The sequence below is a fragment of the Saccopteryx bilineata genome, chromosome 8 (genome assembly GCF_036850765.1).
Source record: "Saccopteryx bilineata isolate mSacBil1 chromosome 8, mSacBil1_pri_phased_curated, whole genome shotgun sequence".
Classification (NCBI taxonomy): Eukaryota; Metazoa; Chordata; class Mammalia; order Chiroptera; family Emballonuridae; genus Saccopteryx; species Saccopteryx bilineata.
Window position 1 is genome coordinate 42,276,060 of NC_089497.1, and position 26,657 is coordinate 42,302,716.

Here is a 26,657-nt window from a genome sequence, read left to right on the forward strand (position 1 = left end):
TAGAACGAGAGCTACTGAGCCAAAGTGACAGCTGAGTGTTTCATGTCTGGACCCCTTGTCTACTGAGACGGGAGGAGTGCTTGGTAGTTTGAGATTGCCACTGGTAGAGCTGGAAAGCTGAAGCTATAAAGCCTTCACTACACACCCAACCCACCAAGGCAACTGCAGCCCCACCTACATCATTGCAATAGCAACACCTCAGTGGCAGTCAGCCCAGGAATTTCACAGAGCTAAAACTTATAATAGAGCAACACCTACTGGAAGAAAACAGTAACCTCTCAAAACCAAAATTTATATTTCCTTTTTTTCATTTTTTTCCTTTTATCCTTTTTTCTTATTATTCTTTTCTCTCTTCTGAATTTTATTTTAATTTTTATATTTTTTATTCTTATTTTTTGTGGGTGCTTTGTTTTTATTTTTTTTTTTTTTTTGGTTTTTGATCTTGTTTTCTGTGGGGTTTTTACTTGTCATTAATTTTTAAATTATTATATTTTTAATTTTTCTTTTCCTCTAGTTCTTTTTTTTTAGGAGTTCCTAATAAAACCACTTTCAAATGTCATCAAGAAAGAAGAAATCAAATACCATGGCTACACAGCACAGAGACAAAGTTCAGAAAGAAAATTTAAAATCTCCAGAAAAACATCTTAACACATGGAAACCTTGGAGTTAAGTGATAGAGAATTCAAAATTGATGTTCTGAAAATACTCAATGAGATGTGAGAAAACACTAATATACAACTTAATAAGCTCTTCAAGAAGACTGACACTTTAAAAACAGAGATGAAAAACTCAATACATGAATTGAAAACTGAGTTAGCAAACTTAGCTAATAGAACAAGGCAGATAGAGGAAAGAATCACTGACATTGAAGACAGGCAACTAAAGATTCTACAGATAGAAGAGAAGAATAAAAATTTTTTAAAAAATGAGAGAGCTTTACAAGAACTGTCTGACTTCATCAGAAAGATTAACATAAAAATAATGGGTATTTCAGAAAAAAAAGAGAGGAAGAAGGGAATGGAGAGCTTACCAAACAAATAATTGATGAGAATTTTCCAAGTATGGAAAGAGTTAGAGCCTCAAATCCAAGAACCAAACAAAATGCCAAGTTACCTCAACACAAACAGTCCTACTCCAAGGTACATCATAATAAAACTGTCAAAAATCAATGACAAAGAAAGAATTGTCAAAACAACTAGGGAAAAAAAGAACATAACATAAAAAGGAAAGCCTATTAAGCTATCATCAGACTTCTCAGCAGAAACTCTACAAGCCAGAAGAGAGAGGACCCAAACAATCCAAGTACTGAAAGACAGGAATTACCAGCAAAGAATACTATATCCATCAAAGTTATCCTTAAATATCTACAAAGGAAAATAAAAACCTTTGCAAACATACAGAAGCTGAGGGAATTTACCACATGAAAACCACCACTACAGGAAACATTCAAGGAGGTTATTTGACCAGACACAAAGAACAAAACAATACAAAACCACAAGTAAAAGCTAAACAAGTACAGGTATTGATCAACTTACAACCTATGCAACTTAAGACCATTTGACTTTACAACCACAATCTCTAGCCACAATTGCTCTGTGTCTGGCAGTGCAAGCATTGCCCGGCTGGGCATACAACAGTGCGGACCAGCTTCCAGCAGCACTACGATCTCCACGTGCACCATTTCAACTGTTATCCCAGACTCAGTACAGCAATTTGTGCTTTATGTCTTTATATTTTTCATCATAGCCCTCCCAAGATGTCTACCAAGAGGAAATTGTCTTTGTCTATGCCTCAGCCTGCCAAGAAGGAAAGAAAGGCCATCAATCTCGACCCAAAAATGAAGGTAATTAAGCAGTTCGAAGGAGGAAAGAAAGTGAATGTGATCGCACGTGATACAAAGTTATCACACTCGACTGTGTCAATGATTTTGAAAGATAAAGAAAGAATTCGGGCCTGACCTGTGGTGGCACAGTGGATAAAGCATCGACCTGGAAATGCTGAGGTCACCGGTTTGAAACCCTGGGCTTGCCTGGTCAAGGCACATATGGGAGTTGATGCTTCCAGCTCCTCCTCACCTTCTCTCTCTGTCTCTGTCTCCTCTCTCTCTTCCTTTCTCTCTCCTCTCTAAAATGAATAAATAAAATAAAAATAAAAAAATTAAAAAAAAAAAGAAAGAATTCGTGAAGCTGTGAAAGGTTCTGCACCCATGCGATCAACAGTTATAACAAAGCAACAAAGCAGGCCCATCCACGAAATGGAGAAATTACTATATATTTGGATGGAAGATCAAATTCAAAAACGGACACCATTAAGACTTTTTACTGTGCAGATGAAGGCGAGAAGTCTATTTCAGACTCTGAAGGAGTGTGCTGGAGATGATTACAGTCAAGAATTTGTAGCAAGCACTGGCTGGTTCCAGAGATTCAAGGAAAGATTCCAGATGCATAGTGTTCGAGTGCCTGGAGAAGCAGCGAGTGTGGATGAGGAAGTTTGTTGATAGTCTGGATGAATCAATTACAGATGAAGGATAACTAGCAGAACAGATTTTCAATGTTGATGAAACTGGATTATTTTGGAAACGAATGCCAGCAGAGAAAGAAGAGGAGAAGCCAGAAAGAAAGTTCACCACTAAGGGATTTTCAGAAGGTTTATCTTTACTGAATAAATGTCTTATATATTTTGAAGCAATGGACCCAAACATCGAACAATTTGCAAGGATTGAACTGATGGTGCATGATGTGTTTCATCCATATCGTGAAATTTATGAAGAAAAAAAGAAACATACAATTCAGACAAAGATCACCATGTTTATGAAAAAACCAACTCCAGTAACCCCAACTGCTGCCTCAGATGATGACATCAATGATCTGCAGCCAAGCACCAGCGGCCAACAAAATGTTTTGTAAATGTTTATATATTTGATATATTTTGCAATTGGGAAAATGTTTCCTATGGTATTTTTTACACCTGTATTTTGTATTTTTCTATGCACCTGTATTTTGTAATTTTGTATGTTTTGCAAATATTAAACCAGTTGTACTGGTAATGCAGTGTTTTACTTAAACCTGATGAATGTAAAAATAAGAAACAAAATGGTGTAGAGATGATACAAATGGCATAAAATGAACTAATAAAATTATGATATATAATAATGAAAGAAAATTATGATAAAATATGACTTAAAGATTTTTATAACATCATTTCACAGTACTGTACATATAGCCTACTCAACTTATGACCAAATCGTGTTATGATCAGTCTGTCAGAACCAATCATAATTTGTAAGTCAAACACTGACAGTACACAGTAAAAATAAGGATAATTTCTGACAACAATAACATAAAAGGGGAGAGGATAAAGATCTACAGTAGAAAAGGAGAATGGAGTGCAGAAGTACTTGGGAGACAAAGGACTCTTGTACATATGACAATTTTTCTTTTAATAACCTAATGGCATTCACCTATAAAAAAGCCACTACTGAAAAACACAGCTTAAAAAGAAGAAACAAAGAAAGAAGTCCAGAATGTCATCAAACAAAAACTGACAGAAACACAAAAGAGAAGAACCAAATGAGACACAAAGCTACCAGAAAACAAAACATAAAATAGCTATAGAAAATCCTCAAGTGTCAATAATTACCCTAAATGTAAATGGACTGAACTCACCAATAAAGAAGCTCAGAGTAGCAGATTGGGTGAAAAATCAAAGCCCAATTGTATGCTGCCTTCAAGAGATACATGAGAGGAGAGACCATGATGGCCACAGGGTAGGCAGACACTCCAACTCTCACTTCCCTGAACCAAGGTGGATTAAAACTTAATTCTGAGAACACTCATCATGAAAGACCAACTTTGGACTAAACTAAGAGGATTCTACAGCCAAAGACCAGCAAAGAACCCACACTAAGACTGGTAGGAAAGGCAGAGACGTGGAAAGGGCTGCCCAACTCCCAGGAGCAAGCGGCAGCCAGGAGGGACTCTCGCAATAGGGAGGGCTGCCCAGCGAGATGTGGGTCCTCAGCCTCAAAACCGGAATCCCAGTCTAGAGCCCTGGAGCCTGGAAGGGGATTATGAGCTATATTTGGCTGAGAAAAGAGCCTACATACTGTTTGAGAGGAGGCAAAACTCTCGGACCCAGGCTTCATATTAAAGGGACTGCATGGAGAACCTCGCTCACAGCCACTTTCCTGGAGCTTTGTGAACCGGGACCATCGGGAGGACTGGAGTTGCAAGGGGAGAGAATGGTCTCAGAGGCACAGAGGGATACACTTTGAGGGATGGACACCTTAACCACTGGGCTGAGTCACTCCCCAAATCTAAGGTGCACATTTTTCCTGGGAACAGCATCACCAGCAAAGGGAAAAAATTACCCCATCCACCAGAGGCTCACCTGCTCCAGTTAGAACAAAGAGGCTCTTAGAGGCAGGCAGCATGTTAGGGGCACAAATAGGGACTGCTGCTGAGTGCTTGCTGGGGGCAGGTGGGCCGGAGATGGCAGGTCACAGCTGCAAAAGCCAGCACATGGCTGCAGAGGCCAGGGTGGTGCAAGCGAGCGCGCACGGGCTGGCCTGCACAGGTCTGGGTTCAAACACAGTCCTGCATGCAGCATGGGCCCGCCCTTGGTGGGGGCAGAGGTCAGAGCAACAGTGGAGGGAGTCCACACCGGCGTGCGCGAGGCAGCCAGTGAGGGCAGAAGTCGCAGCGGCAGCTGCACAGGTCTGGGCCAGTGTGAAAACCTGCTGATGGTGTGGACGCACCCACAGTGGCAGCAGAAGCTAGGCAACCTCGGGCGTGGTCTGAGCGGGTGTGTGTGGGTTACCCCTGCAAAGGTTGGAGCCACAGCGGCTGCTTAGGAAGTCTGAGCTGACACGCAAACCCCCTAGCTACGCGGACCAGCCCTTGGCAGCAGTGGAGGCCAAGACAGCCCTGGAAATGGTCTGAACTCTGTGCACAGGCCCACCTGCAGGAGCAGAAGCTGGGGAGGATGCTGGAGAGGCCCAACCCCATATGCAAACTTGCCTATGGCACAGACCAGCCCTCAGTGGCAGCGGAGGCTGAGGCAGCGGCAGAAGCGGTCCAAATGGGTGTGCTTCGGTATGCGCAAGCCCACCAGGGCCAGCAGAGGCTGCAGCAGCCACGGAGGCAGGCTGGCACCGGCAACACCTGAGCCCAAACGCCCCAGGCAGCAACAGCAGCAACAGTCCGGTGGACAAACCACATAACGGGAGCACGGGGGCCACACCCACTGGACCTCCGTGAGTACACCCTATTGAGTGCTGGGAAAATAAATAAATAAATATATAAAAAGTCCGGATAGAAGGATACCTGAGCTACAGAGCAGGCCACATCCAATACCATACCTAATCACTGAATTATAGTACTGAGCCCAACAAGTAGCCAGCAATAAGAGGCAACAGAAAGCAGATCTCAAGGAAACTTGAACTTTGAAAGGAACTTCCCCCAGGCCAAGAGTACATAAAAGCAAAACTTGGAGTGCAGCTGATATTTACAATGGCTCCTGGCCCAGCAGAGGCAGCCACAAGATCTGGATTGCCTGTAGCTCCAAAAAGGTTGATAAGATCCAGTCATAGGCAGAGACCCCCACTGATCTGCACCAGGCCCCAGACAGGAAGGATCAGGGCAGGCACATTCAGTGGCCAGATACAAAAAGCACCCATTCAGGACCTAACAACCCTTGTTAGAGTGGAAGCTTAAGGAAAAGCTCCTCACACTTGACCCCACTAAGACATAGAAAACGCTGACACAAATAGCAAAAAGAACAGTGATAAAAAAAAAGAACAGTGATAGCAGATAAGTAGCCCACAGCAGATTACAAACAACAGTGATGTCAACCCAAGAAGACCTAGAAATAACACAACTGAAAAATGGAGTCAGACCATACCAACCCTAGACTTAGAGGAAAATTCATAGCATTATAGGAATACCTTAAGAAGCTAGAAAAAGCTCAAATAAACAACTTGACCCTGCATCTAAAAGAACTAGAAAAAGAACAGCAAGTAAATCTCAGAGGAAGTAGAAGGAAAGAAATAATAAAGATCAGAGCAAAAATAAATAACATAGAGGCTAAAAAAACAATACAGAGGATAAGTGAAACCTAGAGCTGGTTCTTTGAAAAGGTAAACAAGATCGATGAACCTTTAACCAGACTCACCAAGAAAAAAAGAGAGAGAATTCAAATAAATAAAATTAGAAATGAGAGTGGAGAAATAACAACTAACACAACAGAAATACAAAAGATTATAAGAAAATACTATGAAGAACTGTATGCCAAAAAACTAGACAATCTAGGTAAAATGGAAAAATTCCTTGAAACATATAATCTTTAAATATTAATCTGGAAAAATCAGAAAACCTAAACAGACCGATTACAACAAATAAAATCAAAACAGTTATCAAAAACCTCCCAACATACCAAAGCCCTGGGCCAGATGGCTTCACTGGTGATTTCTACCAAAAATTCAAAGAAGAAAGAACTCCTATCCTTCTCCAGGTATTTCCAAAAATACAAGAGGAGGAAAGACTTCCAAGCTTCTTTTATGAGGCGAGCATAATTCTGATTCCAAAACCAGGCAAAGACAACACAAAGAAAAAAATTATAAGCCAATATCCCTGATAAATTTAGATGCTAAAATCCTCAACAAAATATTAGCAAGCCAGATCCTGCAATACATGAAAAAAAATCATACACCATGATCAAGTGGGATTTATTCTTGGGAGGCAAGGCTGGTACAATATTCGCAAATCAGTCAATGTGATTCATCACATAAACAAAAGGAAGGAGAAAAGCCACATGATAATATCAATAGATGCAGAAAAAGCATTTGATAAAATCTAGCACCCATTTATGATCAAAATTCTCAGCAAAGTGGGAATACAGGGAATATACCTCAACATGATAAAGACCATCTATGACAAACCCACAGCCAATATCATACTCAATGGGCAAACATTAAAAGCAATCCCCTTAAGATCAGGAACAAGGCAGGAGTGCCCACTTTTACCACTCTAGTCAACACAGTTCTGGAAGTCCTAGCCACAGCAGTCAGAGAAGAAGAAGAAATAAAAGGCATTCAAATTGGAAAAGAAGTAAAATTATCATTATTTGCAGATGATATGATACTGTATATAGAAAACCCTAAAGTCTCAGTGAAAAACTACTGGACCTGATAAATGAATTCAGCAAAGTGGCAGGGTATAAAATTAATACTCAGAAGTCAGAAACATTTTTATACACCAACAATGAACTGTCAGAAAGAGAAAAAAATTTTTTTTAATTTAATTTTATTTTTTTACAGAGACAGAGAGAAAGTCAGAGAGAGGGATAGATAGGGACAGACAGACAGGAATGGAGAGAGATGAGAAGCATCAATCATCAGTTTTTCATTGTGGCACTTTAGTTGTTAATTGATTGCTTTCTCATCATATGTGCCTTGACCATGGGGCTACAGCAGACCAAGTAACCCCTTGCTCAAGCCAGCGACCTTGGGTCCAAACTGGTGAGCTTTTTGCTCAAACCAGATGAGCCCGTGCTCAAGCTGACGACCTCGGGGTCTCGAACCTGGGTCCTCTGCATCCCAGTCCAATGCTCTATCCACTGCGCCACTGCCTGGTCAGGCCAGAAAGAGAAATTTTTAAAAATTTGTTGCAATCTCCTTCATTATTGCAACAAAAAAATATAAAGTACTTGGGAGTAAATTTAACCAAGGAGTTTAAAGACTTGTACTTGGAAAATTATAAAACATTGATAAAAGAAATCAAGGAAGATACAAACAAGTGGAAGCATATACCGTGTTCATTGATAAACATTAAAATGTCTATATTACCCAAAGCAATTTATAAATTCAATGCAATACCAGTCAAAATACCAATGACATACTTCAAAGATATAGAACACATATTCTAAAAATTTATATGGAACCACAAAGGAACACGAATAGCCTCAGCAATCTTGAAAAAGAAGAATAAAGTGGGTGGTATCACACTTCCTGATATCAAGTTATACTACAAGGCCATTGTACTCAAAACAGCTTGGTACTGGCATAAGAACAGGCACATAATCAACGGAACAGAACAGAGAACCCAGAAGTAAACCTACACCTGTATGGACAATTGATATTTGACAAAAGAGGTAAGAGCATACAATGGAGTAAAGACAGCCTCTTTAACAAACGATGTTGAAAAAATTGAACAGCTACATGCAAAATATGAAACTAGACCACCAACTTACACCATTCTCAAAAATAAACTCAAAATGGATAAAAGACTTAAATGTAAGTCATGAAACCATAAGCATCTTTAAGAAAAAGTAGGCAGTAAGCTCTCCGACATCTCTCACAGCAATATATGTGATATTTGCTGATTTATCTCCATGGGCAAGTGAAATAAAAGACAGGATAAACAAGTGGAACTATATCAAACTAAAAAGCTTTTGCACAACTAAAGATAATATGAACAGAATAAAAAGACAACCCACACAATGGGAGAACATATTCAACAATACATCTGATAAGGGATTAATAACCAAAATTTATAAAGAACTTGTAAAACTCAACATCAGGAAGATAAACAATACAATTAAAAAATGAGCAAGGCCCAGGCCAGTTGGCTCGGTGGTAGAGCGTCGGCCTGGCGTGCAGAGGTCCCAGGTTCGATTCCCGGCCAGGGCACACAGGAGAAGCGCCCATCTGCTTCTCCACCCCTCCCCCTCTCCTTCCTCTCTGTCTCTCTCTTCCCCTCCCGCAGCCGAAGCTCCATTGGAGCAAAGATGGCCCGGGCGCTGGGGATGGCTCCTTGGCCTCGGCCCCAGGCTCTAGAGTGGCTCTGGTCGCAGCAGAGCAACGCCCGGAGGGGCAGAGCGTCGCCCACTGGTGGGCAGAGCGTCGCCCCCTGGTGGGTGTGCCGGGTGGATCCCGGTCGGGCGCATGTGGGAGTCTGTCTGACTGTCTCTCCCCATTTCCAGCTTCAGAAAAATACAAAAAAAAAAAATGAGCAAAAGAAATGAATAGACACTTCTCCAAAGAGGACATACAGATGGTCAATAGACAGTTGAAAAATGTTCAACATCACTAATCATTAGAGAAATACAAATTAAAACCACAATGAGATACCACCTCACACCAGTCAGATTAGTGCTCATTAACAAAACAATACATAATAACCGCTGGTGAGGATATGGAGAAAGGGGAACCCTCCTGCACTGCTGGTGGGAATGCAGAGACTGGTATAGCCACTGTGGAAAACAGTATGGAGATTTCTCAAAAAATTAAAATGGAACTGCCTTTTCACACAGTTATCCCACTTTTAGGAATATATCCCAATAACACCATATCACTGATTCAAAAGAAGAAATCCACCCCCATGTTTATGGCAGCATTGTTCACAATAAACAAGATTGGAAACAGCCCAAGTGTTCATCAGTAGGTGAGTGGATTAAAAAGCTATGGTACATATATACAATGGAATACTATGGGGCCATGTAAAAGAAGGAAATCTTACCTTTTGCGACAACTTGGATGGACCTGGAAACTATTATGTTAAGTGAACAAGCCAGGCAGAGAAAGAAAAATATCATATGACCTCACTTATTTGAAGAATCCAATGAACAATGTGAACTGCGGAACAGAATTGAGACAGAGGACGGATCAAAGGGACCAGAGGAAAAGAGGACAGAGGGAAAGGGGATGATAGGATAGGATAATCCCAAAGGGAAGGGGGGAGGGCCCTTTAGGGAGACGGGTAAGGGGGATGATGAGGAGAATACAAGGAAGGGGAGATGCATTCAGGGTGACACTACATTCTATGTAAACACAATAAATTAAAATCAATAAAGAAAAGAAAAAAAAAGAAAAAAGGGGTATATGAAAGCTTCACAGACTAAAGGTGACACAAAGTAAAAGGTTGGAAAACAATTCTCCAAGTAAATAATCTCCAAGGAAAAACAAGTGCAGTCATACTCATATCTGACAATACCTATGCAGTGAACCAGGATGCACCGAAATATTTAAGATATCTACTAACTGATCTAAAAATAGAAGCAAACAAAAACAATCATAGTTGGAGATCTCAACACACCTCTGATGGCTTTAGATAGATCATCCAAACAGAAAATCAATAAAGAAATATCAGGATTAAGTGACACACAAGACCAAATGGACCTAATAGACATTTACAGGACATTTCTCATTCCAAAACAACACATTACACATTCTTCTCCAGTGTTCATGGGACATTTTAAAGGATAATCCAATGTAGGGCCATAAAACTACCATCAACAAATTCAGGAATTCAACTGCATAAAAGTAAAGAAACACAGAAAATGTAGAAATTAAACAACATACTTCTAAAAAATGACTGGGTCAAGGAGAAATAAAAGCAGAGATCAAAAGGTATGTACAGAAAAATGACATTTCTGGGATGCAGCAAAAGTAGTAATAAGAGAAAAATTTATATCATTACAGGTTTATATCAAGAAACAAGAGAGATCCCAAGTAAACAACCTAACAACATGTCTTAAGAAACTAGAAAAAGAAGAACAAAGACAATCCAAAGTCAGCAGAAGAAAAGAAATAGTAAAAATTAGAGCAGAACTAAAGGAAATAGAGAATAAAATAACTATAGAAACAATTAATAAAACAGATAGCTGTTTTTTTGAAAAGATCAATAAAATTGACAAACCCCTGGCTAGATTCTCTAAAGAAAAAAGAGAAAGGACTCATATAAACAAATTCTGAGTTGAAAGAGGAAAATAAACACAGATATCATAGATATACATAGGATTATAGTAGTATACTATGAAAGGTGATATGCCACCAAACATAACCTAGAGAAAATGGGTAAATTCTTAGAACTATCCAATCTTCCAAGACTGATTCATGAAGAAGTGGAAAACCTAAAAAACCCATAAGCAGGGAGGGTATAGAAACAACTATTAAAACCTCCCTCAAAATAAAAGTTTAGGATTAGATGGCCTAAAATTTACCAGACATTCAAAGATTTGCTACATCTCCTTTTCAAAGTCTTCCAAAAAGTAGAAGCAGCAATACTCACTAACACATTATATGAGGCCAACATAACCCTAATACCAAAACCTGGCAAGAACAACACAAATACAGAAAACTACAGACCAATATCTCTAAAGAATACTGATGCAAAAAATCTAAACAAAATACTAGCAAATCAAATAAAACAATGCATTAAAAAAATAATACATCACGATTAAGTGGGATTTATTCCAGAAGCACAAGGATGGTTCAACATACAGAAACCAATCAACATAATACACCACATCAACAAAATGAACAAAAATCATAAAATCCTATCAATAGATGCAGAAGAGGCATTTAATAAGATACAACATCCCTTTATGTTTAAAACACTCAATAAAATGGATATAGAAGCAAAGTACCTCAACATAATAACAATATTAATATCAATAACATAATGATATTGGCTGATGAAAAAACATCATACTAAATGGTGAAAAAATGAAGGCTTTTCCTCTGAAATCAGGAAGAAGGCAGGGCTCCATTCTTATTCAACATAGTTCTGGAAGATTTAGCCAGAGTAATCAGACAAGAGAAAGAAATAAAAGGCATCCATATCAGGAAAGAAATAAAGATATCACTTTTTGCAGTAACATGGTCCTGTATATTGAAAACCCCAAGGACTCCACCAAAACACTATTTGAAACAATAAACCAATACAGTAAAGTTGCAGGATACAAAATCATTATACAAAAGTCTATTACTTTCCTATATGCCAATGATGAAACTTTAGAAAATGAACTCAAAGAACCAATTCCTTTTACAATTGCAATAAGAAAATAAAGTACCTAGGAATAAACTTAACAAAGGATGTAAAGGATCTATATACTGAAAACTAGAAAGCAATATTGAAAGTAATTGATAAAAACACACAATGAAATGAAAAAAATAATCCATGTTCGTGGATTGGAAGAATCAACATAGTTAAAATGGCCATATTACCCAAAGCAATATACAAATTTAATGCAATCTCTATCTGAATTCCAAAGTCATTCTTATATGAAATAGAACAAAAATTCACCAGGTTTGTATGGGACCATGAAAAACCCTGAACAGCCAAAGCAATTCTGTGGAAAAAGAATGAAGCTGAAGGTGTCACACTACCTGACTTCTAATTATACCACAGAGCCACGAAAATCGAAACAGCATGGTATTGGCAGAGAAACAGACATCTGACCAATGGAACAGCATTGAGAGCTCAGAAATAAAACCATATTATGTATTCACATACACACACACACACACACACACACACACAAATCATCTTTGACAAAGGAGCCAAAAACACAATGGAGAAAAAAGAAAGCCTCTTCAATAAATGGTGCACAGGGAAAATTGGAAAGCCACATGCAAAAGAATAAAACTTGACTACTGTTTGTTCCCCTGCACAAAAATCAATTCAAAATGAATAAAAGACCTAAATATAAGATGTGAAAAAATAATTACATAGAAGAAAAGATAGGGACTAAACTTATGGATCTTGGCCATAGGGAACAATTTATAAATTAGACCCCAAAGGCAAGGGATGTAAAGGCAACAATTAATGAATGGGACTCTATCAAACTAAAAAGCTCTGCACAGCAAAAGAAACTGACAACAAAACAAATAGGCAGCCAATTAAATGGGAGATGATATTTGCAAACAACGTCTCCAATTAGGGGTTAATATCCAAGATATATAAAGAACTCACAAAGCTCAGCAACAAACAAGCCAACAAGCCAATTAAAAAATGGGGAGAAAAATATACAAAGAACTCATAAAACTCAACAACAAACAAACAAACAATCCAATAAAAAAATGGGAAGAGGATATGAATAGACACTTCTCCCAGGAAGAAATACAAATGGCCAACAGATATATGAAAAGATGCTCATCTTCTTTAGCTATTAGAGAAATGCAAATCAAAACGGCAATGAGATACCACCTCACACCTGTTCGATTAGCTGTTATTAGCAAGTCAGGTAATAGCAAATGTTGGAGAGGCTGTGGAGAAAAAGGAACCCTCATACACTGTTGGTGGGAATGTAAAGTAGTACAACCATTATGGAAGAAAGTATGGTGGTTCCTCAAAAAACTGAAAATAGAACTACCTTATGACCCAGCAATCCCTCTACTGGGTATATATCCCCAAAACTCAGAAACATTGATACGTAAAGACACATGCAGCCCCATGTTTATTGCAGCATTGTTCACAGTGGCCAGGACATGGAAACAACCAAAAAGCCCATCAATAGATGACTGGATAAAGAAGATGTGGCACATATACACTATGGAATACTACTCAGCCATAAGAAATGATGACTTAGGAACATTTACAGCAAAATGGTGGGATCTTGATAACATGATACGAAGCGAAATAAGTAAATCAGAAAAAACAGGAACTGTATTATTCCATACGTAGGTGGGACATAATAGTGAAACTAAGAGACATTGATAAGAGTGTGGTGGTTACGGGGGGGAGGGGGGAATGGGAGAGGGATAGGGGATGGGAGGGGCACAAAGAAAACAAGATAGAAGGTGACAGAGGACAATCTGACTTTGGGTGGTGGGTATGCAACATAATTGAACGACAAGATAACCTGGACTTGTTATCTTTGAATATATGTATCCTGATTTATTGATGTCACCCCATTAAAAAAATAAAATTATAAAAAAAAAAAAAAAAAATGGGGAGAGCTGCCCTGGCCGGTTGGCTCAGCGGTAGAGCGTCGGCCTAGCGTGCGGAGGACCTGGGTTCGATTCCCGGCCAGGGCACACAGGAGAAGCGCCCATTTGCTTCTCCACCCCTCCGCTGCGCTTTCCTCTCTGTCTCTCTCTTCCCCTCCCGCAGCCAAGACTCCATTGGAGCAAAGATGGCCCGGGCGCTGGGGATGGCTCTGCGGCCTCTGCCTCAGGCGCTAGAGTGGCTCTGGTCGCAACATGGCGACGCCCAGGATGGGCAGAGCATCGCCCCCTGGTGGGCAGAGCATCGCCCCTGGTGGGCGTGCCGGGTGGATCCCGGTCGGGCGCATGCGGGAGTCTGTCTGACTGTCTCTCCCTGTTTCCAGCTTCAGAAAAATGAAAGAAAGAAAAAAAAAAAAATGGGGAGAGGATCTGAACTTTTTCCAGAAGGCATACAAATGGCCAAGAGATATTTGAAATGATGCTCATCTTCAGTAGCTTTTCAAGAAATACAAATCAAAATTACAAAGAGATACCACCTCATACCAGTTAGACTGGCTATTATCAACAAGACAAGTTATAACAAGTGTTGGAAGGCTGTAGAGAAAAAGGAACCTTCATTCACGGCTGGTGGGAATGCAAATTAGTACAACCATTATGAAAGTAAGAATGGTGGTTCTTCAACAAGTTAAGAGTGAAACTACCATATGACCCAGCAATCCTTCTCCTGGGTATCTACCCCAAAAACTTAAAAACATTGGTATGTAAAGACACATGCACCCCCATTTCATCATAGCATTATTCACAGTGGTCAAGACATGGAAACAATCAAAATGTCCTTCAATAGAGAATTGGATAAAGATGTGGGACATATATACAATGGAATACTAATCAACCATAGAAATTGTGACAGAGTGCCATTTATAACAACATGGGTGGACTTTGAGAACTTTATATTGAGTGAAATAAGTAAGTCAGAAAAAGCTAAGCACTGTATGATTTCACACATAGGTGAGATATAAAACTGAGACTCATGGATATAGATAAAATGAAGTGGTTACCAGGGGGAAAGGGATGTGGAGGAGGTAATGAGGGGAAGGGAGTAAAGAGGGACAGTATACAGTGACAGAAAATGATTTGACTTTGGGTGATGGGTACACAACATAATCAACAGATCAAATGTTAAAGAAACATTTATTTAAACCTAGTACTCTTATTGATTAATGTCACCCTGTTAAGTTTAATTTTCTAAATAAAATTTAAAAATTAAACAACTAAAAACAGATAACACATTAGGATACAGAAAGAGCAAAGAGAAAATTAATATTAAAATATCTGGAAATTTATTTATCTTAGCCAACTTCTATAAAATATTGGTTTGTTTTGCAAAAGCTCAGGTCTAATAGGTATTTATAAAAAATTACCATACCTGTAGGCTTTGGGATCTTGAATATCTTCTGGAATTGGCTCTGTTTCAATTCCTAACTGTAGAAAGAGAAATAAAATGTCATCCCTTTTAAATTGCATATTTCTTTTAATATCTAATTGTAATTAAACTGGGGGTTTTTCCCCCTGCTAATTTCTAACAAATGTAGGCCTGAAAAGTATTTTCATAAAAAATAAACTAGGGTAAACAAATAAACTGTTGTTGACTAAACTTATTTATTTCCACTTAATTTAAAGAGGTATTTATTTTTGCTTAAAGTCTTGAAACTTAATCATATGTATGCAAAATGTTAATACCACCATAGTACTTCTTCAAAATGTGAATTATTAATTTTCATGTTATTAACAAAGAATACACACAAAATTTTTCTTTTATTTTAAAATGCTGTATTTATTTTAGCATATCCCTTTTATACATACATAATTCTTCAAAACTTCCTCAGGATTCTCCAAAACTCCTAGGAAGATTTTAAAATATATATGTACATTTATATATATTTTTTTAATTTTTGGGAAGCATTTCACTTGACCTTAAAAAAAGACATACATTGGAAATGTACAGAATAATATATGAAATCAGAAATATGAATCTCTCTTTAGATAGAAAATCAGTTTAAATTAGGGATACTAAGTACCTTGTTTGTTCAGGTGCTGTGCTGTAAAATGTCTTAGGCTTTAAAGAGGAGGAATTATAACCTGGTGCACTAAATAGAGAGTCTTAGTTTGCTGGCTAATCAGTTCTTAAGTTAAATTGAACTTATTTATTCTTTATTCTCTTTTATAACAGATATGTCTGTTTTGCTGTCATACATTGTAAAGACCCAAAGACTCTCTTTAAATCAAGTTGTTTTATTACAGTACTAGTCTTTATACATATGAAGTGCAAGTCTGCATATTTTTATGTAAGACAGGTTTATGACTTTAATAAAAGTGAAATGATAAATTATGACCAATGTGAGGGACAGTGATTACTAATACATTGTAGTTACTGTTAATCACTTAGGACATACCTTGAATGAATTTTATTTTTCATTCTTTTATTGCCCAGAGCTAAGCCCCTTAGTTCTCCAAATTGCTGTGATTTTCAGGATCTCCTGACACCAGCTGTTTACAGTTTAAACAAAAGTGCTCCAACAGTTTTCAATTGTTCTCAATCCTTGTTGCAGATTAAAATCACAGTGGCTGGGAGAGGGATGAAGTATAGAGACCAGGGCCTCATCTTCAGAGATTCTGATTTAACTGCTCTTGGGTAGGGCTCAGGCATCTTTACTTTTAAAGATTTGCTAATTATAAAGTACAGGAAGATAAGAACCTCAGACCTGTGCAGAGCTTAGTTTCGTTTTGCTTATTCAATTTTTTCTGATTTTGTCTCCTTAAAAGCAGAATCTGCTTTAGTGATTTAAGAAGTATTGATTATAGTCATAAATAAAATATGACTGCAGAATGTATTTTTTTCTATCCAATATGGGTTTTTAGAGAGAGAGTTGGCATTAGGTAGAATGATAAAGATTTTCTTTTTCTCCATACACTTTCCATTCTGTAATTCCGCTTCCTGAGCTGACACTTTAACAACAGTCCATTCTCCAAATTTCACTGTAATTAATAGAATGAAAGTTTACCTGCTTAAAACTTCCCTATGTTCTTTTAAAGTTGGCTATGTGTTAAGTGGGAAGCCAATGTTCAGAGGAATTTTAACTATGGTCTTTCTAATTTTTTCGTTCCTCAGGAGAAATTTCAACAGTGATTTATAATTTTATCTCAAGGAAACACTTTGATAATAGAAAATTCAAGCTGTGTGACAGGACAAAAGAATATAATTTGGTGACCTGAATCCGCAATCTTTATTACAAAGCCAAAAATGTATTCTGCCTAAGAATGGAATAATTTTACTGAATTTTCAATCATGATCCATATTGTCAAGTTCTAATACTACAGATGATAATATTTTTACCAACCCTTTCAAAGGCACAAATTATGGTGTTCATGTCATATATGTCTCTTTGATGAGTGAATGAATAAATAAAAAGCAAAATAGATACCTAAAAATATACATTTTGAAAACAAACTTTAAGTGATTGAAACAGAAAATTTCAGTCTTTTTATTTTTATTTTTTATTACCTTTAGTAATAAGGGAAATTTAACTCCTTTAATATAAGGTATTTAAAAACAGGCATCAGAAAGTTGAGATTAAAATACTGGTAGAAAAATAAGTCTATATGATAAATGTGTTTAAGTAGTTTTCAATTTTTAAAAAATATGAACAATTTTAGCATTACTATTTTAAAATGAAGGGTGGTGTTTTTTTCTATTGTTATTAGTTACATACCCTGGGAGGTGGCACTATGGCTTTGATGCCTTTCTTTAGCTCAAATACAGAAAAAATGGTGAAAACAAAGATATTACTATCTGCTCCAACAGTCACCAAAAAACGGTCATCATAGCTAATAGAAATGCTTTTAACACATCCATAATCATTGTCATGCATGTTCAAGTGCCAGTAGTTTTCCATACTGGTCAATGAAGAGTCATTCGGATCTAGGATATAGATTCGAATTGCTCCATCTTGCAGTCCACAAAACATTATATCTTGTTCAAAACTATAAAACAAAAAAGAAAATGAATTGTTCTTCATATTAAACTGAAAATGTTTAACTTTAAATTAGTTGACAAGTGACTAAATATTTAGTAACAAAGGTGTTATGGACTAAGTTACATTCCCCTCAGAATTCACACATTGAAATCCTAACAAACCATAAAAGCTACAGCAAACTAATACAAAAGCGTAGAGGGGGAGAAAAAGCCAATTTGAAAGTTGAAGCAATTACATTTGATCTCCAAAAGAATGACTGGCATATATGCTTAATTCATAATTATTAAAGGAGTAATAATTCAATTTGTGATTTCTCCAGAATCATAACCCTGAACTACATTATGTGACCATGCAGTAACATCCTCTTAAATAACAAAATGCAAATCCATACAATTCAATTGTGTGATAAACAGAATTTTGACAGACAGAATATTTAATAGAGGGGATTGAAATACAATTTTTCAGGATTAGCTTTGATTCTATTTAATCCTTTGATTTATTTAACATTGTTTGAGTATCCTTTTTGGACAGATCTTTAAAAACTGGATTTATCATAATGGACAAAATAGACACCAATGGGTTATATGTTTTTAAAGCTTTCTTAAATTCTGTTTACCTGAAAGTGATGGCTTGGATAGGATTATTTTCTGTATCCTCAAGAAAACGGAAATCAAAAGGTTCATCTTTATTTTTTCTTATGTCACTGTTTTTGTCATATGGGGGAAACTCACAGTGATATAGAAAACCAGAATCATAGCCTCCCTAGAAAGAGGATAAATAACATAAAAGGTGGTATTTGAATATAAGACACATAAGACCACATGAGACTATTTTGATTATTTTAAAATTTTGAAACATAAAACAGATGTCTTAAAACATCGACTTTATATAATTTCTATTATTTTAGATAGGTTTTATAAAGAAGCTCCATTGTCCATTTATATGCAACTATACAATTGTAATAATAAAACACCTTACAATGATTTATTTCCACTTAAAAGTCAATAGAAGATACCAAATTGAATAAAAACTACCACAATCTCTAAAAAAAAAAAGTCAATAGAAGAGAGTTCTCATTTCTAACTACCTAATAAATTTCATTTTATTTCAAGTATTATCTTGAATAAATAGTATTTATTTTAGTGAGAGAGAGACTGATGAGAGAGAGAGAAAGGGCGAAAGATGAGAAGCATCAACTCATAGTTGCATCTCTTTAGTTGTTCATTGATTGCTTCTCATACGTGCCTTGAGTGTGGGGCTCCAGCGAAGCCAGGAAATCCCTTGCTCAAGCCAGTGACCTTGGGCTCAAGACAGCAACCTTGGGCTTCCAGCCAGGAACCTTTGGGCCCAAGCCAGTGACCATAAGATCATAGACATGATTCCATGCTCAACACAGCAACCTCATGCTCAAGCTGATGAGCCTGCACTCTAGTCAGAGACCTTGGGTTTTTGAACCTGGGTCCTCAGCATCCCAGGTCGATGATCTATCCACTGCACCACCACCAGTCAGGCCTGAATAAGCAATATTTAATAACAGAATTTAATAGGTCATGATAAATCTCAGAGAATTTGTCACCAGCACACCCTACACTAAAGAAAATACCAAAGGCTATTTTTAAGACACAAGTTGTAAATACAAAAATATAGAAAAGAACTAACAACAAAAAGAAAGAATAAACAAAAATGATACCAAGGATATAAAACAACAGTAAAATACCTTTTGGTGACACAATTACATATACAATAAAATACAAAACAATGGAGGAAGATACGTGAAATTAAGTGCTCTAAGATCTTTTTTTTTTTTGGAAACTAGTAAAAAAAATAAATTTATATCAAATTACATTAAGGATGCATATTATGATCTTTAGGATCACCCCTAAAAGAATAGCACAAAAATAGATAACTAATAACCTAGTTGAAGAGAAAAAATGGGGGGAAATACCTTAATCACCCAATAGAAGGTGAAAAAGGAAATTGGTGTGATCAATAGAATTAGTCAGATGGTGGATTTAATCTAAAATATATTAGAAATTACACTAAATATAATTGGACATAGTACTCTATACTAAAGTAAAGACAAAGATCAACCTACAGGATTGAAAATATAGAAGCCTAACTATATGCTGTTTATGAAAGACATTCTTTGAGTATAAGGGTATCAAAGGCAAAGAAAAAATCTCTGGTTTTGTTTTAGTAACTGAATGGATGCTTGTCTCATTTATGGAGATGAAGATGGAGCAGATTTGCACGAGGCAAATGTTTAAAATTATATTTTAAATATGTCAATATTGAGGTGACAAGGAGAGATGTCAAGCTGGATAGATGTATAAGTCTGAATATGAGAAAGAGGCCAAGAATAGAGACAAAACTTAAGATCATTGGCATATAATTGATACTTAAAGCCAGTGGTCTAAATGAAGTCACCTAGCAAGAAATAAGTGACCCAAGACCATATCCCTGTGTACCTCAAATTTAAAACCTAGTTCAGCAAGTGAGAAGCCAGTAAAATACGTTGGGAAAAAAAAAGTGGCCAGTAGAATGTAGTATCTTTGAAGCCAGGAAAATATTTTCAAAAAGAGGGAGTAAATCCTTCCCATTGATGTGCCAATAGCAATTAAGGCTCAACTACAATAGAAACTTTGGCACGCAGATCACATGGGGGGCATACCTAATGTGCCCAGCTCAGGTTGACCAGAAAAGTAGCACCACTGGGCCCCATAGGACACCTACTACATAAGACCATTCTACCAAGACTGAGAGGTGTAGCAGCTCCACTTATATAAAATACATAGAAACAAATGCAGGGAGGCAGCCATAATAAGGACACAAATAAGCATGTTCCAAATAAAAAAAGAGAACAAAACTCCAGAAAAAGAACTAAATAAAATGAAGACAAGCAATCTAACACATGCAGACTTCAAAACACTGGTTATAAGGATGTTCAGATGAGTGGATTAAAAAGGTGCAGTACACATACACAATGGAATTCTACACAGCCGTGAAAAAGAAGAAAATTTTACCTTTTGCGATGGCATGGATGGACCTGGAAATTATTATGCTAAGTGAAATAAGCCAGGCAGAGAAAGAAAAAAATCATACAATCTCACTTATATGTGAAATCTAATAAACAAAGTGAACTGAGGAATGGAATAGAGGCAGAGGTGGGGTCACAGTTAGCAGAGGGACAGCTGTCAGAGGGAAGGGGGATGAGGGGACAGGATTAGAGAAGATGAAGGGATTAGTGAGATTATATATGCATAACACATAGATACAGATAACAGGACAGCAAATCCCAGAGGGAAGGGGAGAGGGAGTTAGCAGGAGGGGGACAGAGAGGGTATAATGGAGGACATGGGGGTAGGGGTTGAGGGTATTATATTGAATGGAACACTTGAATCTATGTTAACATAATAGATTAAAATTAATTAAAATTAAAATTAACAAGAAAAAGATGTTCAACAAACTTAAGAGAAGTATAGATGAACTCAGAACTTCAACAGAGACAGGAAATGTAAAAAAACTGGAGGTAGAAAATATAAAAAAGAATCAGTGAAAAATACAGTAACTTAAATGAAGAATACATCAAGCAAATTTACAGTAGAGTAGATGAAGCAGAGGATCTAATCAGCAATTTGGAAGGAAACAGAAAATAATCCCTCCCCCCCCAAAAAAAAAATCCAAAAAAACAAAACAAAAATGTGAGGAGAGTTTAAGAAGCCTCTGAGACAACTTCAAGCATACCAACATTCACATCATGGGAGTGTCAAAAGGAAAAACAAAATAATTTGAAAAAAATGATAGAAAACTTCTCTAACTTGTGAAGGAAACAGATATACAAGTCCAGGAAGAACAGAGTCCAAAACAAGATGAACCCAAAGAGGCCCACACAGACACACATAATTAAAATGTCAAAGATTAAAGACAAGAAGAGAATCTTAAAAGCAGCAAGAGATAAGCAGTTAGTTACTTACAAAAGAGCTTCCATAAGACTGTCAGATGATTCCTCAACAAAAATTTTGCAGGCCATAACAGATTGGTACAAAATATTTAAAATGATGAAAAGCAAGAACTTACACTGATTTTACTCTATCCACAAAGCTATCATCTAGAAGCAAAGGACAGACTAGAGAAAGCTAAAGGAGTTCATCACCACCAAACCAGTATCACATGAAATATTACAGGGTCTTCTTTAAAAAGAATTAAACAAAAATATGAATAAAATAGCAATAAATAGAAGCTGTCAACAATTACTTTAAATAAAAAATGGATTAAATGTTCCAAATAGAAGACAAGCAGTCCCTGACCAGTTGGCTCAGTGGTAGAGTGTCAGCCTGTCATATGGATGTCCTGGGTTTGATTCCCGGCCAGGGCACACAGGAGAAGCACCCAGCTGCTTTTCTATACCTATACCTCTCTCCCTCATTTCTCTCTCTCTCTCTCTCTCTCTCTCTCTCTCTCTCTTTCTCTCTCTATCTCTCTTCTCCTCCCCCTCCTGCAGCCATGGCTCAATTGGAACAAGTTGGGCCCAGGAGCTGAAGATGGCTCCATGACCTCCACCTCAAATGCTAAAAAATGGCTCTCATTGCAATGGAGCTAGGGCCCCAGATGGGCAGAGCAACACCCCCTAGTGGGCTTTCCGGGTGGATCTCAGTTGGGGTGCATGCAGAAGTCTTTTCTGTCTCCCTGAGAGTATGGAATACCTCTCACTTGAAGAAAAAAAAAAAGAGGAAAAAATTAAAAAGAAGCTAAATACAGTTTCTTTCAGAGTCTATCCCTGTCAGCCCATGAATTAAGTAGATTGAAATAGTATGAGGGAAATTGTTTATATTTTTAGTAAAACTGTGATCTAGGCCACTGGTCCCCAACCCCGGGCCACAGACTGGTACTGGTCCATGGGCAATTTGGTACTGGTCTGCAGAGGAAAAAATAACTTACATTATTTCCGTTTTATTTATATTTAAGTCTGAATGATGTTTTATTTTTTAAAAATGACCAGATTCCCTCTGTTACATCATCTAAGATGCTTTTCTTGTAAGTTCAACAATTATATTTTAAAATAACATAGTTTTTACTCCGGTCGCATAATTTTATTTTGTGCATTTATCCATCCCACCCTAAACCGGTCTATGAAAATATTTTCTGACATTAAACCGGTCCGTGGCCCAAAAAAGGTTGGGGACCACTGTTTAAAAAGATCAATAATATTAACAATCCACTGGCTGGGTTCACTAAGAAAAAAAGAGAAAGGACTAATATAACAAAATCTGGATGAAAGAGGAGAAATTACCAGACATCATAGATGTAATGATGGATCATAATAGAACACTATGAAAGATTATATGCCACCAAATATAACAACCTAGAGGAAATGGATAAATTCCTAGAACTATACAGTCCTCCTAGACTGATTCATGAAGAAGTGGAAAACCTAGAGACCCATAAGCAGGGAGGAAATAGAAAGAACTATAAAAATCTCCCCCCAAAATAAAAGTCCAGGACCAGATGGCTAAACTAGTGAATTCTATCCAACATTCAAAGAAGATTTGGTACCTATCTTTCTCAAAGTCTTCCAAAGATTAGAAGAAGGAACACTCCCTAACATATTTTATGTGGCCAGCATAACCCTGATAACAAAACCTGGCAAGGACAACATACACACAAAAAAAGAAAACCACAAACCAATATCTCTAATGAATACAGATTCAAAAATTTTAAATGAAATACTAGCAAATCAAATACAACAATACATTAAAAAATTATACATCACATGCCCTGGCTGGTTAGCTCAGCGGTAGAGAGTCAGCCTGGTGTGCAGGGGACCCAGGTTCGATTCCCGGCCAGGAGAGGCGCCCATCTGCTTCTCCACGCCTCCCCCTCTCCTTCCTCTCTGTCTCTCTCTTCCCCTCCCGCAGCGAGGCTCCATTGGAGCAAAGATGGCCCGGGCGCTGGGGATGGCTCCTTGGCCTCTGTCCCAGGCGCTAGAATGGCTCTGGTCGCGGCAGAGCAACGCCCCGGAGGGGCAGAGCATCGCCCCCTGGTGGGCAGAGCGTCGCCCCTGGTGGGCGTGCTTGGTGGATCCCAGTCGGGCGCATGCGGGAGTCTGTCTGACTGTCTCTCCCTGTTTCCAGCTTCAGAAAATAAATAAATAAATAAATAAATAAATAAATAAATAAATTATACATCACAATCAAGTGGGATTCATTCATTCATAGAGCACAAAAGGATGGTTCAACATATGTAAATCAATCAATGTAATACACCACATAAACAAAACAAAGAAAAAAATCACATGATCCTATCAATAGATGCAGGAAAGGCATTTGATAAGATAGAACATCCCTTTATGCAAAAACACTCAATAAAATAGGTATGCCTGACTAGGCAGTGGTGCAGTGAATAGAGTATCAGCCTGGATGCAAAGGACCCAGGTTCAAAATCTTAAGGTTATCGGCTTGAGCATGAACTCATCAGCTTGAGACAGGGTTACCAGGTTGAGCATTGGATCACAGACATGACCCATGGTCACTGGTTTGAGCCCAAAAATAACTGGCTTGAAGTCCAAGGTCAATGGCTTGAGCCCAAGTTGCTGTCTTGAGCAAAGATTCACTGCTTTGGCTAGAGTAACCCTGCTCAAAGCATATATGAGAAAGTAATCTTTGAACAACTGAGGTGCTGCAACTATCAGTTGATGTTTCTCATCTCTCTCCCTTCCGGTCTGTCTGTCCCTGTCTGTCCCTCTCTCTGCTCTCTCTCTCTCTCTCTCTCTCTCTCTCTGTCCCTGTCTCATTCTTTCTCTCACTAAAAATAAATAAATAAATAAATAAATAAATAAATAAATAAAATGGGTTTAGAAGGAACGTATCTAAACCTAATAAAGGCCATATATGACAAATCAGCCAATATTATACTCAATGGTGAAAAAAATGAAGGTGTTTCCTCAAAACTCAGGAACAAGAGAAGGCTGCCTACTTTCTCCACTCTTATTCAACATAGTTCTGTAAGTTTTAGCCAGAGCAATCCAGCAAGAGAAAGAAATAAAAAGCATCCATATAGGGAAAGAAATAATAAAGGTATCACTTTTTGCAGAAGACATAATCCTGAATATAAAAAACCCCAAAACTTCTAACAAAAATCTATTAGAAACAATAAACCAATAGAGTAAGGGGTTAATATCCTAAATATACAAAGAACTCACAAAGCTCAGCAACAAACAAACAACCTAATTTAAAAAGAGGGAGAGGACCTAAACAGACACTTCTCCCAGGAAGAAATACAAATGGCCAACAGATATATGAAAAGATGCTCATTTTCACTAGCTTTAGAGAAATGCAAAGCAAAACTATAATGAGATATCACCCCACACCTGTTAGATTGCCTATTATCAACAAGACAGGTAATCACAAGTGTTGGACAGGCTGTCTAGAAAAAGGAACCCTCATTCACTGCTGGTGGGAATGTAAACTAATATAACCATTATGGAAGAAAATACAATGGTTCCTCAAAAAATTAAGAATAGAACTATCTTATGACCCAGATACCTACTGGGTATCTATCTCAAAACTCGAAAACATTAGTACATAAAGACACATGCACTCCCATCTCTACTGCTGCATTATTCACAGTGGCCAAGACATGGAAACAACCAAAGTGTCCTTCAATAGAGGATTGGATAAAGAAGATGTGGTACATATATACTATAGAATACTACTCAGTCATAAGAAATGATGATATATTGCCATTTATGACAACATGGAAGGAGCTTGAGAACATTATATTGGGTGAAATAAGTAAATCAGAAAAAGCTGAGAACTGTATGATTTCAGATAGGTGGGATATAAAACTGAGACTCGTGAATACAGATAAAATTGAAGTGGTTACCTTGGGGAGAGGGTCGTGGGAACGGGGGATGGGAAGGGAGTAAAGAGAGACAAATATAAGGTGATGGAAAATAATTTGACTCTGGGTGATGGGTACACAACATAATCAACAGTTCAAATGCTATGGAAATGTTTACATGAAACCTATGTACTCCTATTGATCAATGCCACCCCATTAAATTTAATTTTCCAAATAAAAATTTAAAATATAGATGAATGGATAAAGAAGAAGTCATGCATATATATAATGAAATATGACTCAGCCATAAAAAAGAAAAGATTGAAATCTTGTCATCTGTAATAACATGGATGAATCTAGAGGGTATGGTGCTGGGTGAAATATGTCAACAGAGAAAGACAAATGCTATATGATCTCACTTAAAAGTGGAATCTAAAAAAACCCCAAATAGGCCCTGGCCAGTTGGCTCAGCGGTAGAGCGTCGGCCTGGCATGCGGGGGACCCGGGTTTGATTCCCGGCCAGGGCACATAGGAGAAGCGCCCATTTGCTTCTCTGCCCCCTCTCCTTCCTCTCTGTCTCTCTCTTCCCCTCCCGCAGCCAAGGCTCCATTGGAGCAAAGATGGCCTGGGCGCTGGGGATGGCTCCCTGGCCTCTGACCCAGGCGCTAGAGTGGCTCTGGTCGCGGCAGAGCGACGCCTGAAGGGGCAGAGCATCGCCCCCTGGTGGGCAGAGCTTCGCCCCTGGTGGGCGTGCTGGGTGGATCCCGGTCGGGCACATGCGGGAGTCTGTCTGTCTCTCCCTGTTTCCAGCTTCAGAAAAATACAAAAAAAAAAAACAAACAAACAAACAAAAAAAAAAAACCAAATAGACCAGAAAAAGACTCATAGATACAGAGAACATTTTGACAGTTGCCAGATGGAAGGGGTGTTGAAGGCAATGGATGAAAAGGTGAAGGGATTCAGAAGTACGAACTGGCAGTCACAAAACAGTCACAGGGATATAAAATACAGTACAGGGAATGTAGTCAATAATATTATAATAACTATGTATTGTGCCA

The 26,657-nt window shown here is 37.8% G+C and overlaps 1 protein-coding gene across 3 annotated transcripts in view; it reads right to left on the bottom strand.

The window, feature by feature from the left end:
* CFAP44 (cilia and flagella associated protein 44) overlaps positions 1 to 26,657 on the bottom strand; it is a 160,145-nt gene that overhangs the window by 66,881 nt on the left and 66,607 nt on the right. For all 3 annotated transcript variants that reach the window (XM_066240920.1, XM_066240919.1, XM_066240918.1), the window contains 3 exons: positions 18,377 to 18,522; positions 17,497 to 17,767; positions 15,153 to 15,208 (listed from right to left, as the gene is read on the bottom strand). In XM_066240920.1, coding sequence (XP_066097017.1) covers positions 15,153 to 15,208; positions 17,497 to 17,767; positions 18,377 to 18,522 — 473 coding nt within the window. The remainder of the gene's footprint in view (positions 1 to 15,152; positions 15,209 to 17,496; positions 17,768 to 18,376; positions 18,523 to 26,657) is intronic.